The sequence below is a fragment of the Arachis hypogaea genome, chromosome 6 (genome assembly GCF_003086295.3).
Source record: "Arachis hypogaea cultivar Tifrunner chromosome 6, arahy.Tifrunner.gnm2.J5K5, whole genome shotgun sequence".
NCBI lineage: Eukaryota > Viridiplantae > Streptophyta > Magnoliopsida > Fabales > Fabaceae > Arachis > Arachis hypogaea.
Window position 1 is genome coordinate 115,435,609 of NC_092041.1, and position 19,500 is coordinate 115,455,108.

The window sequence follows — 19,500 nt, forward strand, 5'->3', positions numbered from 1 at the left end:
TATATATTCTTTTTATAGGCCATATTTAAACTTTATAATATATTTTGTAACCCTTTTTTCTCCTTAAGTCAATTAGTCGGGTTTTTTTTCAACATATTTCGTTTATGTTTACAATATAAAGTTATAAACTAGATAATGTATAGAGTATAAAAATATCAATAATTTATATATATAAATTTAATTTAATTTAATTTAAAAAATAAATCCTAATCCGCACTAACAATTGGTGCATCCAAACTTGAATCTTATTCCACTTCACATAAGAGGTGGTGGTACACATGGTGCATTTGCACACCAAACATTATCATTCACAAGTTGTTTATTTAATTATATAATGTTGATAATTAATTATATATGAAGAACAAGTCAAGTCATCTTAATTATTTTGTCTTATACCCTTCTAACTTTTTCTCCTTAATTGTCTTCACCAATTGAGTGATTGATGATGCAAACCCATGGCCAATTTTTTCCACAAACTTCTATCTCTACTTCCAATTTGGTTTAGGAATTTGTCTATGCTTACGTTTTTGGTGCTTGTCCATTCACATATGATGAAACCCTAAACCATTTATTATTAGGTTTTAAGACTATAGTATATAAAGGGTCTAGTAACATCAAAATCTTATTCATTCATATATATAGGCCCTATCTATCATCATATTATTATTATTCCACCATAACTAAAAATTCTATATCATCAATATGAGTAGTCAACCATATTCATCAAGAAAGGTATTATTCTCATGGGAAAAGAAGCCTAGTATCTCCAAGGTAACAACTACTACTCCTCCTCCTCTTAATAATAATCATGGTGATGAAATTCCCATTAAGGAGAATGAAATTTTTACTAAGTTATTACCACCCCCTCCATCATGCACACAACAACAACTACAAGTAGAGAAAGAAGATACTAATATTATTCCTAGTAATATTAGTACTATTGTAGCTGGAAATAATAATCATCATCATCATCATGATTTTCAAGATATTCCACTTCCCCCATGTGCTTTTCAACCTCCATATTATAGAACATCTTCAAAGAAAGGACTTTGGGTTGGTCAAGATCATCAAGATGATCCCTTTCTAGCAGCTTACAAAGAGTGCACAAAGAATGATAATAATCATCATCAAAGAAGTGGTGATGGTGGTGAGAGGAAGAAGAAGAAGAAGGACAAGAAATTGGTCAACAAAGGTAGTGGATTGATGATTGAATCAAGGTTGAGGAAGGGCTTGTCTTTTTTCTCTTGTAAGAAGTTTTCAAGTGTTCATGACAATAATAACTTGGTTAGAATCTCTAGCTTCCCAAACAACAACAACAACATCATAGATAGAGATTGATATCATAATTATATAGATGTTTTTATGTATAGTTAATTAACTTTCTCTTAGTTATGTTTTACTATTGGGAAAGTTTCTATCTACAATTCAAATTGTCTTGTGTTTGTGAAATTATGTAAGAGTATAGAAAGTTTGATGAGCAATCCTATTTTCTTTCTCGAATAAATATTAGTAAACATTTGAACGCCAATAAAATTAACTATGAAAAATAAAATTAACAAAATTAACTATGAAAAATAAAATTATTAACGTTGTATTTATAAAAAAATAATTTTGTTTGACAAAATAAAGTGTCTAACTCTTAAATTTAAAGCCAACGAGTAATAGCTCAAATGGCATAGTCTTCCCATACTCAATTAAGAGGTTGCGGGTTCGAGTCTCCTATCTTTGGTAAAAAAAAAAAAAAAACTCTTAAATTTAAAGTTGATTCTATTAATTTTTTTTTTAAATTTTCATATTACTCCTTTTTTTCAAAATTTTCATATTATTCCTATCTCTATCCCTTCTATTATTTAATATTATTTATTATGTTTCTTTTTTTTTCTTCATCTCTAATATACCAATAGTCAAATCAAAGAGGTTAACATTATTGTGAATTCTTTTCTAAATCGATTCATTTCAACAGCTGCACAAACTAATGTTCTGAAAACCGAATTGATCATCGAATCACTCTAGTTATTGATTTATTGGTTTATAGATTTAATTAGTTCGATCGTAGTTTAACTGAAAAATCGTTCTATAATAAAATAATAAATAAATATAAATAAACATATTAAATTTGATTAAATTGGAGAATTTTTTGAAGAAATTCGATACTTCACAATGTTTATTTATTTTTTTTCATGGAAGCGATAGGTAAACCAAAATGGCAACCATTTGTACACTGTTCTAGTGTTAATATCTGTGCTTCAGTTATTGTAATACCTTGGCTGAGAGAAATTGTAATGACTCATTGCTCCATATCTAACACGGATACTAGTGCAAGTGCACCTCAAATAAGCTCATGGTATGTAGATGAATCTTATGAAGAGCTCAAAAAGGGAATTCACATTGTGAGAATATCAGATGAGACCTTCACTTGTCTATATTGCCCTAAGAAAAAAACAGGGATATTTGTATAGGGAACTCCTTCAACATGCTTCTGAGGTTTGTCATAGTAGTGCACTAAAAAAAAATGTAAGAGAGAAGATGAGACCTTCACTTGTCTATATTGCCCTAAGAAAAAAACAGGGATATTTGTATAGGGAACTCCTTCAACATGCTTCTGAGGTTTGTCATAGTAGTGCACTAAAAAAAAATGTAAGAGAGAAGGCTAATCATATGGGTCTAGCAAAATATTTGGAAAAAGATCTTACATGTTTCGATGGCCCCTCAAAACCTGTAGATAAAGGTGTTCAATTCTGTTATGTTGAAGTTATTTATTCTTTACTAATAAGTTTTTCTGCAGAAATTGTCCAATTCATGAACATGTTTAATGGCATAATAAATATGTATATGGAAACAGAAAAACAAACAATTCTATTTCAAATTTATCTTGTAGAATCTTTGTAAGAGGAATCAAGAAATTTTTCAAAAACAAACTTGTTATTTTTGATAATGCTTCAAGCAATCAACTTCAACAATTAATCCTTTAATAATGTTTCAAGCAATCAGCACCAAAAAATTAATCAACAACAATTATTCATGCTTCAAGCAATCAACAGCAAGGTTTAGAACCAACAATTAATTATGCTTCAACAATTATTATTACAACAAATTAGATTTATACCTAGGATTAGTGGAAGACAGGGAAGAATGCAGAGCTGGCGGCGAACAGACAAAATCCAAAATTATTCAAAATTATTCACAATTATTCAACAAACAACAAAATCCAGTTCAGTAAACAAAGCAAAATCAGTTCAATTTCAGTAATAAGTAAACAATAATTATTAACCAAAGTTCACAATTCAGTTTAGTAGGATCAGTTGAATCAGTTCACAGTTTCATACTACACAGTTCAAAGAAAAATAAAATAGGGAGACAGAGTTCACAGTTTCAGAGTTCACAGAGCTTCACAAAATCAAGGAACTACTCAATCAAACTCATCAGGGAGACAGAGACATGCAACAGTTATTCAATCAAACAATCATAACTAAAAAAAAATTACTTGAAATTCTGGAAGCTCGAAGGCACCTTCAAGGCTTTAGCAGAACATGCAATAGGGAGAGTGAGAGACAGCGACGCCTAGTGACCAAGCAGTGGTGGAGCACCTTCGAAAGGACGACGGCTGCTGCGCGATTAGGTGGCTGTTCGAAGGATCGACGGCGGTGGCTCGACGGAGGTGATGGGCGACTGGACGACGAGCTCGATGAGAACCCGTGTGAAAGTCAGAGAGGCGTTCTCAGTTCGATGAGAAGGAGGGGGATTCACTCACTCATTCAGGATCCAATTAGGGATTTGATTACTGATTTAGGGTTCCAGAGGCTGAAACGGCAACGTTTTGCTGTCCAGCCAAAAAATCGACCAGGTCATGATTCGGTTCGACCGACCGGTTCACCGATTCAATTCCAGTTTTCAGATTTTGCAGTTTTCCTATTTACCTGAATCGCTTTCTGTCCGGTTCATGATTCAACCGGTTCGGCCGGCCAGTCCGAACCGATTTTCAGAACCTTGGCACAAACACAGTTACAGTAACATCTGAGTTGATTTTTTGGTAGGATATATAAGCTGAATAAGCAAGCAAACACATATTTAAAAATAAATTAAAGAAAAAACAAGATCTAAGAAGTAAACAAAATACAATTGCAATTAACACATGAAAAAAAAATAAAGGTTTAAGTGATACCTAGAGAATATAGCTTAAAATAAATATTTTTTTCATAGTTAGTTTTGGCTGTGCTTAAATTTTTAGTTGTCAAAAATAGTAATTTATTTTTTTTTTGTATATTATTTTTTTTGTAAACAATCGTCCGGATCTGATCACTGCGAGGGCATCACTTCCCTTGAAGTTACGGGGCTATTTTGCCGAATTTTTTAGAGAAAGTTGTCTCGTGTCCCTATATATTCTCTATCTACCCACTGGTATCAATTTCGGATACAGATACCCTTTTGTTGAAGGTCGTTTGAACTTTTTCTGAGAATATGGTTCTGCTTTTTGAACAGGATTCTGTGATTTTGGATGTCAAAGGCATCCTTAGGGTGATCTCATAATTCCTACGGGATAGAGACGAAGAGGTCAAGTGTGTAGTTACTACTCCATTATCTTTATTTAATTAATTATTTATTTAAATTAATGTTTAGACTCTAATTGATCAAAGTTCTTAGCTACTAATTTGGTCATACTGCTGATTGCTACTAATTTGATTGAAAAAATGATGATCGGAAAAAAAAAGAAGAACAAGAAAAAAACACTGAATAGTTTTAAAGTACAAATCAAAGGTAATTTTAAGATTTTCTTATTTGCATTTGGATATACTATTCAAATTATACCCGAAAATTTATATTATTGTTAATAATAATTTCAAAACATAAAAGATAAACGACTTACAAGTGACTTATAATTTAGTTTAACTTTTTGTGTAAATGTTTAGGTATTAGAAAAAAATTTAAAAATGAAAAATATCATTTTTTTAATAATATTTGCAAGAAGTGATATCAAAATATAATTTCTAAATGCTTTTTAAGAATATATATTTTATATTTAATTATTTTTATTATTTTTTTGTCACCCTGCTCTAGGTATTTTTTCTTTTAGAGAATTTAGGAAAAGAGGAAAAGACTTTGAAGCGTTAAACTCTGTTTAAGAGTTTTATTATTCTTATAACAAGGAATTTAGAGATTTTTATTAGCACTGCAAAATTCTCTAAACTCCTCATTTCCAATTTTCTCCAAGGCGTGTCCATGGGTTGCGGGAAAAAAAAAAGGGGAAGGACTTTCAAGAAGTTTTGAAGGTTTATTATATATATATTTTATAATTTTATCATTTATTAAAATATTACATATAAAAAAAGTAAACAACCATTGTATTATAAATTAATCACTAAATTAATTATTTCGTATAAAATAGTGCACAAATAATATTTTCAACAAATAAAAGATTAAATGGTAATACAATAATTTATTAAAGTAAAATAGTAAATTTAATTAAAATTCAAGTACAATCATACGGGTTAAAAAAAGGAGCTGTTTATAGATTGTGATATTTGGAATTAAATTAGAAAAATGTTACACTTTTATATAGGGGTGGTAAAGCGGGCCGGTCCGCCCCGCCCCGCCTAAGTCCGCCCTATAAACGGGGCGGACCGGCCCACCCCGCCAACTAAAATGGATTCAAAATGCTAGCCCGCCCCGCTTTATGGCGGATTGGCGGGCTAGCCCGCTTCTTTTTTTTTTGAAAAATAAAATTTATTAAAATTAACCAAAAAATAATAATTAAAAAATCAAATACAAATAAAAAATAGTCAAATTATAATATAATTTTTTTACTATTTTTTTTTTAATTTTTAACTTCAATAAAATTGTTCAAAATAATATTTGTCAATAGAATCATTTTTATTTTAAAAAATAAGTCACATAATTTGAGTATATATACGAAATTGTAAAATAAAATAAATAAAGTTAATAACTAAAGAAGAATAAAAACAAAAAATGAAAAAAAGTGATTAAAAATTCTATAATTATTAATTTTATAACAGTAATCACTCTTTTATTTAATTAAAAAAAAGAAAAATAAAAATCTTCGGCCCGGCGGACCGGCCCGCCCCGCCCCGCCAAAACCCGCCAATTTAGCGAATTTTTGTAATTTGGCGGATTCCAAATCCTAACCCGACCTGCCTTTTTTAGCCTGTTTGCGGATCGGCCCGACGGGCTCGACCCGTTTTGCCTCCCAATCATGTAATTCACTAAAGAATTTTGTAGAAAGGGGTCTATCTCCAAATATATCACAATACGGAGGTTAAAATATTAATTTAAATTTCCCAAACACAGAGGGTCAATATATGCCGTCGGATGCTAAGTAACTTAGATCCAACCGTTCATCCATGTTGGACTACCTACAACTCATTCACCCTCAAACGCGCAGAGAGAGAAAGAGAGAGAGAGAGAGAGTGAAAGAGGACCCTAATTCCGCAAACAGAACGAGAAGATTCTCTCTCGCAGTCCCAGCAATTCTTCTGGTAACGCAATCAAACCAATCGTATGTGTAATTTGATTAGGACTTTTCTTTTTATAAAAAATTGTTCATGTTATTATTCTCTTAACGAGAATTATTCATCTTTTGCGATGATTGTTGCACTATTTCTTATCACTTATTGATGCTTCAATTCATGAAAAGCTCTTTTTGTTTGAGTTAGTGATAATGAGTGCTGATTCCTTGTTTGGAAAATCAAAACTAGGGTTTGACTTTGCTGCAAATGTTTCTTCTGTATTACGAGTTGAGCTTTACGATTCAAGTTCATCTAAACTCGTGTTTAAGCTTCACGAATGTGTTAACTGACTTATGTATTTGCGCTTCGCAGGGATTATACTGTTAAAATGGCCAATAATTCTCAGCCCCCTGGTATGCAGGTACAAATGTTCTCATCAGTAGTTCTTAATGTTTTATCAATCTATTCTCTCTATGTACCAGCTACGCTATCATTCCATATTTTAGCAAGTTTATTTGACATTCAGCTGAAGGATTTAATTGTGCTTATTTATGGAACTAGCTGCTCTTTGCTGTTCCTTTTGTTAACTACTACTTCTTGCTCTCATATGGGAATATTTTGCAAGTTTGCATCACTCTTAGAACTCCTTATCTGCAGTTTCGGCCAGTCATTCAGGCCCAGCAAGGTCAGCCATTTGCTCCAATGGCTTCCCAACAATTTGGACTTGCAGGACATGCTATTCCTTCTTCAAATGTTGCAATGCCTGTTGGTCAGAGTCAGCAATTGCAGTATTCACAACCAATGCAGCAGTTGCCTCCAAGACATATTCAGCCTGGTCAACCTGCACCTTCGTCGCAGGTTATACCTATGCAATATATCCAAACAAATAGACCCCCGACATCCGTCCCACCACATTCACAGCCAACTGTTCCCCACTTAAGCAGTCATATGCCCAGCTTGGCTGTTTCAGCAGCAACTTCTCATTCTTCATATACTGTATGGTTGCCGTATTTTCTTTGTAGTTTTACATTGGTTGTACATTGTTAGAGTCCAGTTTGATATACAGTTTCGTACTCTTTTCAGTTTCAACCACCGTATAGTCAGCAGCAGGATAATGTTAATGCAATGGCTCAGTACCAGCAATCGGGCCAAATGCATGCTCCTCCGGCTGGACAACCTTGGGTGTCCTCTGTTTCTCAGAGTGCTGCAACTGTTACACCAGTGCAACAGGCTGGAGTGCAATCATCTGGTACTCCGTCAACTGATTCTGTAAGTGTTTGATCCTTACCTGGTTTCTAATGCATATTACTTGTTTTATTATCACGTTAATAAATTTTTATTATTTACCTAGTTGTAACAAGTATTGACACAAATAACATATGCTAAGAATGTTTCAAAAATTTTGGCAGAGCTTAGATAGTAGTGAATATTGGTAGTTTGACATTTATGAGTGCTTAAATATTGTATAAGTTTTGAAAATTTATGTTCTTATATTTTATGACCGTGTCCTACCATTTTTAGACATTGATATGGCTGTGTCTGTCTCCATGTCGGGTTTAGTGTTCATGTACATGTACATGTGCGTACCTTGTATATCTTCTTTTTTTTTTTCTCAATCTCTCTCACCAATTCTATCATTGTCATGGGCATATTTTTGGAGGAATTGTTAGGATCCACTGGAAGGTATTGGACATGAGTCTCACATTTGAAGTATGAGAATTTAATGAAACAGTTTATAATGGCCTTGGGCTCTACTCTAGGTTGTGGCATGTATTACCCAGGATTTGTATTAGTATACTTCAATAAATTTAGGTCGGCTTTTTGTTATGAACTTATGATATCATTGGATTGAAGTGGATTCTTTGAGAGCATAGCTTATTAGCTAACTGAATCTCTATAATTCATAAAGTATTTTTATGATGCTTACATTAGACGTGATTCATTGATTCAGATTTCTACTAAAGGTGGTAAAATATTATTATGTTTTTATATTATAGTTTTTGAGAAATATGATCTAATATAATTCTTGGTCTGTTGCTTTGTCAAATTTAGGCAACAAGTGCCCCTAACCAGCAGTCAGCATCTGATTGGCAAGAGCATACTGCAGCTGATGGCAGAAGGTATTGATTAATATCTTGTTTTTTGAGGAAACAGATGATATCTTTTACTGTTTACATTATTGAAAAAATATCTTTTACAGTTTATGATAACATTTGGATTGCTTATGTAGTTTGCATTATCTTGAATCATAAGAAGTTTTTGTTCTTTGATCATCTTTACCAGATATTACTACAACAAGAGGACAAGGCAATCTAGTTGGGAGAAACCATTGGAACTGATGTCACCTATTGAGGTGAGTTTTTGGATGATTGCTGATGCTGACACAATTTGAATGCCATTTTTATATATGTTCGACATGCTTGAAAATGTTGTGTGGCCAATCAAACTGGTTTCTAATGTGATCGTTGACCATATCTGAATATTTCAATCATCAAAAAAGGTTTATGGTGCGAATATCCTTTTATGCGCATGTGCTTCCACTGATTTGTAGATATCATGGCAAGTCAGGAGAAATTTTAGCAACTGCTCTATATGGTCACTGTGAAGGCGGTGGTTACACTTTCTCGAGGCAGGCAACAGTTTGCTATTTATAACCCCTTTTTTTTATTTTTATTTTTTTATTTTGGTTTACAATCTTAAAATGCAAGATTGGTGTATATTTGAATTACCATTAATTGATTGTTGTCTGTACCCTTCACATCCCCTTCCTCCAGTGGCTTAAGGGTGAACAATATGGGATGTGTGAATGATATCATTTGTTCCCTTTGTAAGTTTCTTTGGCTCTTCCTACGTGTACAAAAGAATAAAATAAATATAAAACATTTATGTGTTTATCTTATTGCTGTTTTACCACTTCCAACTCCTCTTTGTTTATGTATCTCGTTTCCCATTCCGTAATCTTGTTTAATCGGTTTTTTAATTGCAGTCAGGTATGCTTATGTATTTAGGCATGAGCATGTCAAAAGTTCTGCTTTGCTTTTATGCATTTTATATTATAACTCTTAATATTGGCAATGTTGTCATCTTACAGTATTCTCTTCGATCCTTGATTTGTTTAATTAATGCCTCTAGTTTCTAACAGCAGCATGTGTTTAATTTATTACCTTGATATGATAATCTGTTGTGGATGGTTTATGGTTAGCATTTGCAAATATCTCTAACTTTGCTGGATTTGACAGAGGGCTGATGCATCAACTGTTTGGAAAGAATTCACATCTTCAGATGGAAGAAAGTGCGTTTTATCCCTTGTTGTATAATTTTATTAAGTCTATTTTTCTGAACTTTCTGTGGCACGTATTTGTAAAATTTTACTTATGATCTATATTTTGACCATGATTTCTTGTAGGTATTATTACAACAAGGTTACTCAGCAATCAACATGGTCAATACCAGAGGAACTTAAGGTAATAATTATGTATGTTATAAATTTCTATAACTATACATGGAAACATTAAGTTTGTCAATCCAAATTACAATATTTCTATTCAGTTGGCTCGTGAATTGGCGCTGAAAGCTGCCAATCAGGGAATGCAGTTAGAAACAAGTGATACATCGAATACTGCTGTTTCATCTGCTGCACCATCAACAGTGACTAATACTGCTAGCTCAAACACTCCTTTGACATCAAATGGGCTTGCTTCAAGTCCAGCATCTGTCACACCAATTGCATCGTCAACTGGTCCTCAGCAGTTGGTTTCTGGATTATCAAGTACCACTGGGACTGAACTGAGTACTGTGGTAACTGCGTCTACGGCAGTAGCTGGACCTGCAAATCCTCTTGACACCACTACACCGTCCAGGTATAAACTCTGTTCTGTTTTCTACTGTTTTCGTCTATCCTTTTGGTAGTTTCTGTTGCTAACTTATGTGTCTAAAACTTACCTGAGCAGTGTTGAAAATCAAGCATCTCAGGATTTTGCTGCTCCTACCGGTGGAGCTTCTGTTAAAGATATAGAGGTAACCTCCCGCCCCCCAACTCTATTCTCAGCTTTTAGGTTTTCTTGCATTTATACAAGTGTACAAGAGCAAAGAATTAATGATTTCAAGAAGAAAGGATAACTTAAACAGAACACTAGAATAAATTTGCACCTTTGGTTCGATCTCTTGTAAAATATTTAAGCAACTGAAAAATGCACCAAACCATGTATGGCAGGGTAACAGCCGAATAGAAAGTTTTGTTATCACTGGGACTGTTTAATTGGCACCTAGATCTTTTGTTTGTAGGAAAAGTTTCTCTCTCTCTCTCTCTCTCTCTCTCTCTCTCTCTCACACACACACACACACACACACACACAAAATCAGGTCATAAAGTGAGCAAAATATTCCTATGTGACAGTCTTCTTGATTTGCTGTGCGATTGAGAGCTAGCATTGAGTTATTTCTCATTTTGAGTTTTGTTGCTATTCTTGCAGGAAACCAAAAAAGGATTGCCAGTTGCTGGAAAAGTTAATGTGACTCTGCCAGAGGAGAAAGCAAATGATAAAGAAACCTTTGCATATGCAAATAAGATGGTAAGAGCTCCAAATGATATTGTTTACTGTATTCAAATGAAAATTTGGAATGCATGACACGGTTTTTATCTTTTTATTTTTATTGTATTAACTACAATCACAATGCTCTTTAGGAAGCAAAAATTGCATTTAAGGCACTATTGGAGTCTGCTAATGTTCAGTCTGATTGGACATGGGAACAGGTAAATAATGGACATTTTTCTAAGTTTCTCTTTTTGTTTCAAATGCTAATTACTATATTTGAATTGTAACTCAGGCGATGAGAGAAATAATCAATGACAAAAGATACAATGCTCTAAAAACACTTGGTGAGCGGAAACAAGCTTTTAATGAGGTGAGAAACTAGCTTGCAGTGGCACATTGCATGTGCCCCTTGTGTTGTGCATATATTCTATATGTATATTTATGACCATCTGGGTCTGACATGGGTCAATTTAAAATATTCAGTATTTGGGCCAAAGGAAGAAGCTAGAGGCTGAAGAGAGACGCATGAAGCAGAAAAAAGCTCGAGAAGAATTCACAAAGATGTTGGAAGTAAGTTACAGACATGATCTCAAGTTGTTTTGCTGATGTGAAATAATTCTTAATGCATGTTCTCTTTTCAGGAGTGCAAGGAGCTAACTTCATCCATGAGATGGAGGTACCTTTCTTGCCTCGTTGATTATGAATGAATTTACTAAGATGATTTTTATTCTAAACTAATCCTTCTTGAGATGCCTAACATTTATTTTGTCATGATCAGCAAAGCAATCAATATGTTTGAAAATGATGAGCGGTTCAATGCTGTTGACAAAATGAGGGACAGGGAAGATTTATTTGAGAGCTACATGGTGGAACTCGAGAGAAAGGTGACAGATTTTATCTTTTGTTTACATGTGTAGTCTGAATCTTTCTAGGTATTATGTTTCATTTTAGTCTATATATATATATATATAATAAACTCAAGAAGCCTGCATAAAATTTTTCTTGAGTGCTTTGTGTGGATTGTCCTTACTTAGTGATGCCAATTTTTCCTTCAACAGCCCTTAGCAATAAGGGGTAATATATGGGAAATGGGATTCTATCACATAGCTAGCCAAATTTGGGGGCAAAATTTTTTTTCCCATTTTTTTTGGTTTTTTTTTGGGTTTTGGGGGGGGGGGGGGGTTATGGTTGGCTAGAGTGAAATATTTACTGAAATGCTTAGTTGCTGTCGCTGCGTTCCACTTCAGCTTTTTTCATATTCTCCTCAAATTTGTATAGATTTTGTCTGATTATATATTGGGTGTAGGGAAGAATTATAAAATATTAGGTAGGAAAAACGGCTGTTTAGATTAAAATATAACAATAGTCAGAGGTTAGGGTTTCGCAATCAAAGATGTCTAAAATTTTATTCCTTGTTATACTGTTTAGGAAAAGGAAAATGCTGCTGAGGAACACAGACGGAATTTAGCAGAATACAGGAAATTCTTGGAGTCATGTGATTATGTGAAGGTACATATTACTTAAAAATGTTTAACTCTGTTGTAAACTTGTAATTGTTTCTATTTTCTTCAACATTCCTTATTTAGTCAATTTTCGCCTTTTGGGTTTCATTTTAGGTTCACAGTCCATGGCGAAAAGTCCAAGATCGGTTAGAGGACGATGATAGATATTTACGGCTTGAAAAAATTGACCGCTTGCTTGTTTTCCAGGTACAGCTGTTATAGTTATAGTTATAGTTGGCATATATCATAGATCTGTGTGCTGAGATTGGCATTGGCAGGACTATATTCGTGAATTGGAAAAGGAAGAAGAGGAGCAAAAACGAGTACAGAAGGTAGACCCTTAACGTGTCATTTGTTGAATTGTTGTGTCTTGGCCCACATGTTTGCATGTGTATTTATTTATGTGACTACATATAGGAGCGAGTTCGTCGTGGTGAAAGGAAAAATCGTGATGCATTCCGCAAGTTGTTGGAAGAACATGTTGCTGCTGGAATTCTTAATGCTAAAACTCAATGGAGAGAATACTGCTTGAAGGTAGTACATATTTTCATTGCTTGTGATGAAAAGCTGGAATAATATGGTAACAGAAATACTTTTCTTGTGTTCACATTTTCCCAGGTTAGGGATTTGCCTCAATATCAAGCTGTCGCATCAAACACATCTGGTTCCACTCCTAAGGATTTATTTGAGGATGTAGTAGAAGATCTTGAAAATCAGGTTATCTAATTTCCATTTTGAGTCATTTCTTTTGAATATTTATTGTTTCTTATCCTGATCAAATGGAGCAAGACTTAATTCTGTATTTTATGTTTTTTATTTTTTTTTTTCTGTTCAAATATTGAGTTTGATGTCAATAATTTTCTGAATTGAAATATATTGAAAATACGATTTCTCATATATTTCCAACTCCATTAATTTCTTTGATTGAATCTTTCTCGGGTCATTTGTGATTTGGGAATGGAATAAATTCTAGTATTGTGAGTGATCTGTTTAACTTACTGTATTTGTTAAAATTTTTGAAATGTTCACATCAACCTAAAGTATTAAATTTTGTGTTGACAGTACCATGAAGACAAGACACTGGTAAAAGATATAATTAAGTCAGGCAAGGTATGGTCTAAGCATCAAATATATTTTTCTTTTGCTTTATCCGTAGTTTTTATTTTTGATGAACAACCTGCTTCTCTGTTTCATGTGTTGATCAAGTAGATCACTGTAGTGTCCACTTCGGTGTTTGAGGAATTCAAGGCTGCTATCTTGGAAGAAGCTAGTTGCGAAACAATATCAGAGATCAATTTGAAGGTAATGTATTGTGGTTGTAATTTCTGTTATTTTAGTTTCATTTCTTGCTCCAAAAATATAATAATTTAAGAGTAATTAAATTACTTCATGGGAATCAGAGATTAATAGTTACTCTCCCAATGTCTAAAGAGGGAATTTAATGAGGCAACACAATGCAAGAAATTGTGGGTATTATATTTTTTGATGTATAATATTTAGCTACTACATTGGAAACTACTTTCAGAAATCTTACATAAATTTAATACTATCAGCAACGTGGTGAAGAAACTTATTACATTAGTTTCAACTCTATGTTCGTTATGGATATTGTTCTGTGAGGATTTGCTTGGATATTTATATTTGATATTTAAAAAGAGAAAAGAAAAAACACTATCTCAGAATAAAATGAAATGTTTCCATTGTCTAAGTAAGTCACCTCGATTTGAAATTTCCCATTCACTAAATTGCTGTATGGGTCTCTCTGTGATTCTTTTGATCAACTTCAATAAACTTAGAGTCACATGTGCATGCTGGAGATTGTATTCCTTTGCAACATGGATTATCAGATTTTGATTCTTTCTCTCTTTTAAAGCTTATATTCGAAGACTTGTTAGAGAGAGCTAAAGAGAAAGAGGAGAAAGAAGCTAAGAAGCGCCAGCGCCTTGCTGATGACTTAACTAACCTGTTATATACATTTAAGGTAAACTAAGATTTTTCCAGTTATCTAATTCTTGTTTCTCATTATTTGGCTAGGTAAATTATTACTAGAAAGTGTCATCATCTAATTTTGTAGGATATTACTACTTCTTCAACTTGGGAGGATTGCAAGCCACTTGTTGAGGAGACACAAGAGTACAGGTACATGTTCTCTGTTTCGAGTTACTGAGTCGGTTGTGCCATGAATAGTGTTGTCCATCCTGGAAATATTTGTTCTTGATGATTCTGTCCTACACTTATAGATCAATGGGGGATGAAAACTACAGTAGAGAAGTATTTGAGGAGTACATTACATACCTAAAGGAAAAAGCTAAAGAGAAGGAACGCAAGCGTGAAGAGGAAAAGGTGTGCAAATCTTATTTATCTGAGTTTTTCGTTTCATAACTTATTTGAATTGGTTGTGAGAAGATATGGCTTCATAATTTAGAAATATGTCTTCTTTATTAACTTATTTTAAGGGTCTAGGGTCAATACACCGCATTTTATTCTTACAAAAAAAAATTATCTGCAGGCCAGAAAGGAGAAAGAGAGAGAAGAGAAAGAGAAACGGAAGGAGAAGGAAAAGGAAAAGAAAGAGAAGGATAGAGAACGCGAGAAAGAAAAGTCTAAAGATCGGCATAAGAAGGACGACACAGATAGTGAAAACCAAGATATTGAAAGCCATGGTTTCAAGGAAGAGAAGAAAAAAGACAAAGATAAGGAAAGGAAACACAGGAAGAGGCGACACAGCAGTGTAGAGGATGTGGATTCCGAGAGGGATGAAAAAGAAGAGTCTAAGAAATCACGAAAGCACGGCAGCGACCGAAAGAAATCTCGAAAGGTCATTGATATTTCTGCATCATCTTGATTGTTAGATTTTACTTGTAACATTTTAGAATAAGCATGTGAAATGAATGCAACTATCTTGCAGCATGCAAACTCTCCAGAATCAGACAATGAAACCCGGCATAGAAGACACAAGAGGGAGCACCGTGATGGTTCCCGGAAAACCGGGGGCCATGAAGAACTTGAAGACGGGGAACTCGGCGATGATGCAGAGATTTAGACGCTAGGTTGCTAACCTTTTTGCAGTTATGAGATACAGAACTTTGCCTGCATCCTTTCAAGACTTGGGTTGTCGAATATTAATTTTGTTCTTTTAGACTCCCCTTTTCTTGGGGAACATTTGTGTTTAGGAGATTTGACTTCATATGTAAAAAAAAATTAGAATCTGTTGGTTCTCCTTGGATTTATCAATTAACATGTCCACTTTGTACCAAGGTTTTTGAGTCCTTGCGTATTTGCAAGTCCAAATTTTAAAAAATCAACTTTAGGTCTACAAGCTGAACAATGTGCGGATAATTTGACAATTATTTCCAAACGCAAGTAATAAGCAGATTATAATCTGAATTAGTTTTCCAAATCAATTGAATTATAACTAAAATCATTGCTCCAAAGTAGGAGAGCTTTTTGTGTGTGTTTGATTTCTACGCTAGGATTGGTCTGCCCAAGTTGCTATAAATTCTAATACAATTTCATTGTTAATACCTTCCAATATATGGTCAGTGATCTCAACACTAATGGCTTTCACTTGTTCCTCCATGTTCCTCCATTCGTCTATTGAACTCAAGTAATCCATAGTCTTGAGGTTTGCACCTTGCCGACCGCATTCTTTTTTTCCCTCACAAATGGGTCCTTTGTAACATTGTTTTACCTTTTCTTGCTTAGTTGGAATGGCCACTATGGAAATATCTCTCTCACGGGCACATAGCAGTCTTTTAATCTTTTGAACTACCTTTTTGGACGTATTTGGCCGAATAAGAAACTCTGCTGATTGCTTATTGGTATTGGTACAATTCTCTTTCTTCACTGACTCTCCAAGTAAATTCCATATGGCAGCTACTGTTTCATCAGCACATCATACTCATGAGTTCATATACAATGATAAGTCATGTTATTTTAACATAGTGTTTTAGATTAAATGTCACTTTTAGTTATGTAAACATCAAAATAACATATTGGTTTCATCAACAGTATAAATCCATCAATTTTGTTGAATGATACATTAGCATGCAATGCGATTTATTAACAAAATAGTACCAATTTGTGAGAGACTAAAATATCTTACAAAACATAATTCTAAGAGCAACTCCAATAAGATATTTTTTTAGTATCAATTTTGATTTTTATAGTAACTAAACCGATTTGAAATTGAAACTTACATTTAATATAATCTTTGAAATGATATTGGTAAGGAGATACCGTATCATTTTAAAAAAAAGACTAATAAATACTGTTATTTATATATCTATTAAATCTATTAAATGAACATTGTAACTTTGTTATGTAACGTCGTTAAATTGAAATGAAACCAAGCATTAGAGTGACGAATTTCAATTTTCACATGGAGTTTCAAATCAATTTTTATGATATATGGTCTCACAAATGTTTATGTGGTATTGTGCGGGATCCAAAATAAAATGAAATTAAAACTATGTATTGGAGATGCTCTAAGGACTAATTAATATTTTCGAAATTTTAGGATGTAAAATGTACATTAATTGTAATTTTATGGACCAAATTATACACTTACTCGTTAATAATCATATTCAACTTGCATAATGAAACTCATACTTATTTAAGCTATGGTTCACGGATGTCAATGACTGTCTAAAACACAATGTGAATATAACATTTCTATTAAAGAACATGACTCAATATTTTTACTATTTCCGTTTTTTTTTTTCCTTTGGGAATATACACGTAAAGAAAGTAATATTTGAACATGGGAGATTATACTGAAATCCACGGTGAAAAAACTGCAACTAGTCATATCTTAATCAATAAATTGGAAACAAAATATTTAGGGTTAAATATTATATATAGACAATAATAATAATAATAGATATGATAATGGCAAAGATATTTACCATGTGGAATTCTGTATACAGGTATCTTTCCCATTGAAACAAGGCTACTCTCTATGCGTTTCTGGTGCTGCCTTCCAATGTTTATAACAGCAAAAGAAAATAATATATAAATTTAAAAAATTAAAAATAAAGATAGATTGAGTCTAAATGTTACATATGAAACCTTAGAACATTGTCATCCAATTAAATTTCTAAATTTATCAACCATGCTATGTTATGTGTACACCAAAATCAGCAATTAGTATGACATATATATTAAAATATAAAATACATATTGAAAATAAATTAAACAGTACATTATTTATACATACACAAATACTATACAAATACATAGTCGCTGATTTTTGGTGTGCACATAGTATTTTTGTGAATTTATATAACTATTAAAATAAGAGATAGTTAAAGTTAAGGCAAATATTTTTGTTGACGTGATAAATTGGTAATACATTATTATCTATATTAAACTTTTTTACATTGATGCATTCAAATTAAACACTTTAAAAAGATTTGTAGTTAAAAAACATATTTAAGGATTAGATATATACCTCTGAAAAGTTTCTGAAGAAAACAAATTTTGATCTTCATTATTTGACCATAAGGAATTTCCTTTCTTTCCATATGGTAGAAGAACTTTGTAAAAAGGAAGCATAGCCTTTTTTCTCTTTCTTGATTTCTCATCATTATTAGAACTCTTATTTCCATCAGAATCTCCATTGAATCTTTTCCACCATTTTGAAGAGTGTTGTCTCTCAAGAAGGTAAACCTCTAATATGAATGGTTCTTGTTGCTCAGTGAGAAAATCTCTAATCCTTTTTTGTGGTTTGGTTGTTGATGAAGCCATAGAAGGAGGCTAAAGTTTGAAGGGTAAGTAAGTAATAATAAAAGATGTTGCAATTAGCATATCTGAAAGTTGAGGACAGAGACTATATAGTCACAATAATATATGGAATGTTTTGGAAGTTAATGAAGTCACAAGCAATGATACCATACAATGTAATTAGGTACAAACAATATTAATTATAAGAGTAATCACAAATTGTCCTTCAAAATTTTTTTCTTTTTTTTTCCCAGATAGAATTAGCTTCTTAGAATTTGAAAATAAGGATAGAGATTCAAATTCTTATTGGTTAGAAATTCATTTTGACAATTGCTAATACGTTCCGAAAAAAATAAGTACGTTTATAGATTTGTTTAATTAACAAGTGCAGCACTCTTTATTTAGTAAAAAATGTTTTAAGAATAATGCATCTAATTTTTCACAATTTCAAAAAGGTCAACATAGTATATTTTTTGTGTTAAATTTTATATGAAAGGATTAATTTGTCAACTTTTTACATTATCAAGGATGAATTTGTCATTTTAATATCCAAAACACAACTTTATTCTCCATTTTTTTTCAAAGTTAGAAGCTATGTTGCACGGACACTGACACAAGACATGACATAACACAGGACACGCCGACACGTGAATTTTAAAATCTTACATGACACGGAGATACACATATATATAAAATATAAAGTATTTTATAGATAAATTGTAATGATATTTTGATATTTTATTGATATTAAAATATAAATTAAAATTTTTAATTATTTTTAATGTCTTATTTTAATTATATCAAGTATTTAAAAGATTTTTTGTTTTAATAAATAATAATATATACTATATCTAAATTTATTTTAAGAATATATGTTAAGAATAAGATTGGACACGCGGACACATGATGGTATTTAGGTGTGTCCAAACGTGTCCGGAGAAGAATTTTTTATTTTTTATTAAGACACGGTTGGACACAGTAGACACGTGTGTCGGACGAATGTCGGTGAGTGTCGTATCCAAAATGTGTCCGACACGCAGACACAAAGTATCCGTGCTTCATAGGTTAGAAGTGAGATTCGAATCCGCAACTTTTAGGTGAGTATAGAGAAACTATGCCATTTGAGCTACTCATCATAAAATTTAAATTAATTTTTTTTTAGAATTGTGCATTAGTCATTAACACACGTTTAATAATTATTATGGTGGTTTAACCGAAATGTCCAGGCCAAAAGTTAAAAAATATCGAATACATAATAAAAGTGATGTAATATTGTCA

General features: G+C 32.7%; 3 protein-coding genes across 5 annotated transcripts; 2 read left to right on the top strand and 1 right to left on the bottom strand.

Moving 5' to 3' along the window:
* Window positions 1-453: 453 nt before the first annotated feature.
* LOC112756013 (uncharacterized) lies at window positions 454-1,533 on the top strand. The gene has a single exon (XM_025804401.3). The coding sequence runs from the start codon at window positions 703-705 to the stop codon at window positions 1,336-1,338; it is 636 nt and encodes a 211-aa protein (XP_025660186.1). The 5' UTR covers window positions 454-702; the 3' UTR covers window positions 1,339-1,533.
* A 4,808-nt stretch (window positions 1,534-6,341) lies between these two features.
* On the top strand, window positions 6,342-15,755 carry LOC112756014 (pre-mRNA-processing protein 40A). 2 transcript variants are annotated; one of them, XM_025804402.3, is made up of 28 exons: window positions 6,342-6,511; window positions 6,834-6,882; window positions 7,119-7,457; window positions 7,545-7,730; window positions 8,514-8,581; window positions 8,745-8,814; window positions 9,701-9,753; window positions 9,868-9,925; window positions 10,011-10,321; window positions 10,412-10,478; window positions 10,934-11,032; window positions 11,146-11,214; window positions 11,289-11,366; window positions 11,480-11,566; window positions 11,638-11,672; window positions 11,775-11,880; window positions 12,425-12,505; window positions 12,613-12,705; window positions 12,777-12,830; window positions 12,916-13,032; window positions 13,117-13,215; window positions 13,561-13,608; window positions 13,708-13,800; window positions 14,372-14,479; window positions 14,573-14,637; window positions 14,739-14,841; window positions 15,008-15,316; window positions 15,407-15,755. In XM_025804402.3, the coding sequence occupies exons 1-28, from the start codon at window positions 6,357-6,359 to the stop codon at window positions 15,539-15,541; spliced, it is 3,135 nt and encodes a 1,044-aa protein (XP_025660187.1). In that variant the 5' UTR covers window positions 6,342-6,356; the 3' UTR covers window positions 15,542-15,755. The 2 variants fall into 2 exon arrangements, with proteins under 2 accessions (XP_025660187.1, XP_025660188.1); XM_025804403.3 differs by having other exon boundaries at window positions 6,348-6,491.
* A 130-nt stretch (window positions 15,756-15,885) lies between these two features.
* LOC112756015 (uncharacterized) lies at window positions 15,886-18,368 on the bottom strand. Of its 2 annotated transcripts, none has more exons than XM_025804405.3 (3): window positions 17,951-18,368; window positions 17,406-17,476; window positions 15,886-16,374 (listed from the first exon to the last, which is right to left on the bottom strand). In XM_025804405.3, exons 1-3 carry the CDS (start codon window positions 18,244-18,246, stop codon window positions 15,968-15,970), a joined length of 774 nt encoding a protein of 257 aa, XP_025660190.1. In that variant the 5' UTR covers window positions 18,247-18,368; the 3' UTR covers window positions 15,886-15,967. The 2 variants fall into 2 exon arrangements, with proteins under 2 accessions (XP_025660190.1, XP_025660189.1); XM_025804404.3 differs by having other exon boundaries at window positions 15,886-16,377.
* Between the last annotated feature and the right edge of the window lie 1,132 nt (window positions 18,369-19,500).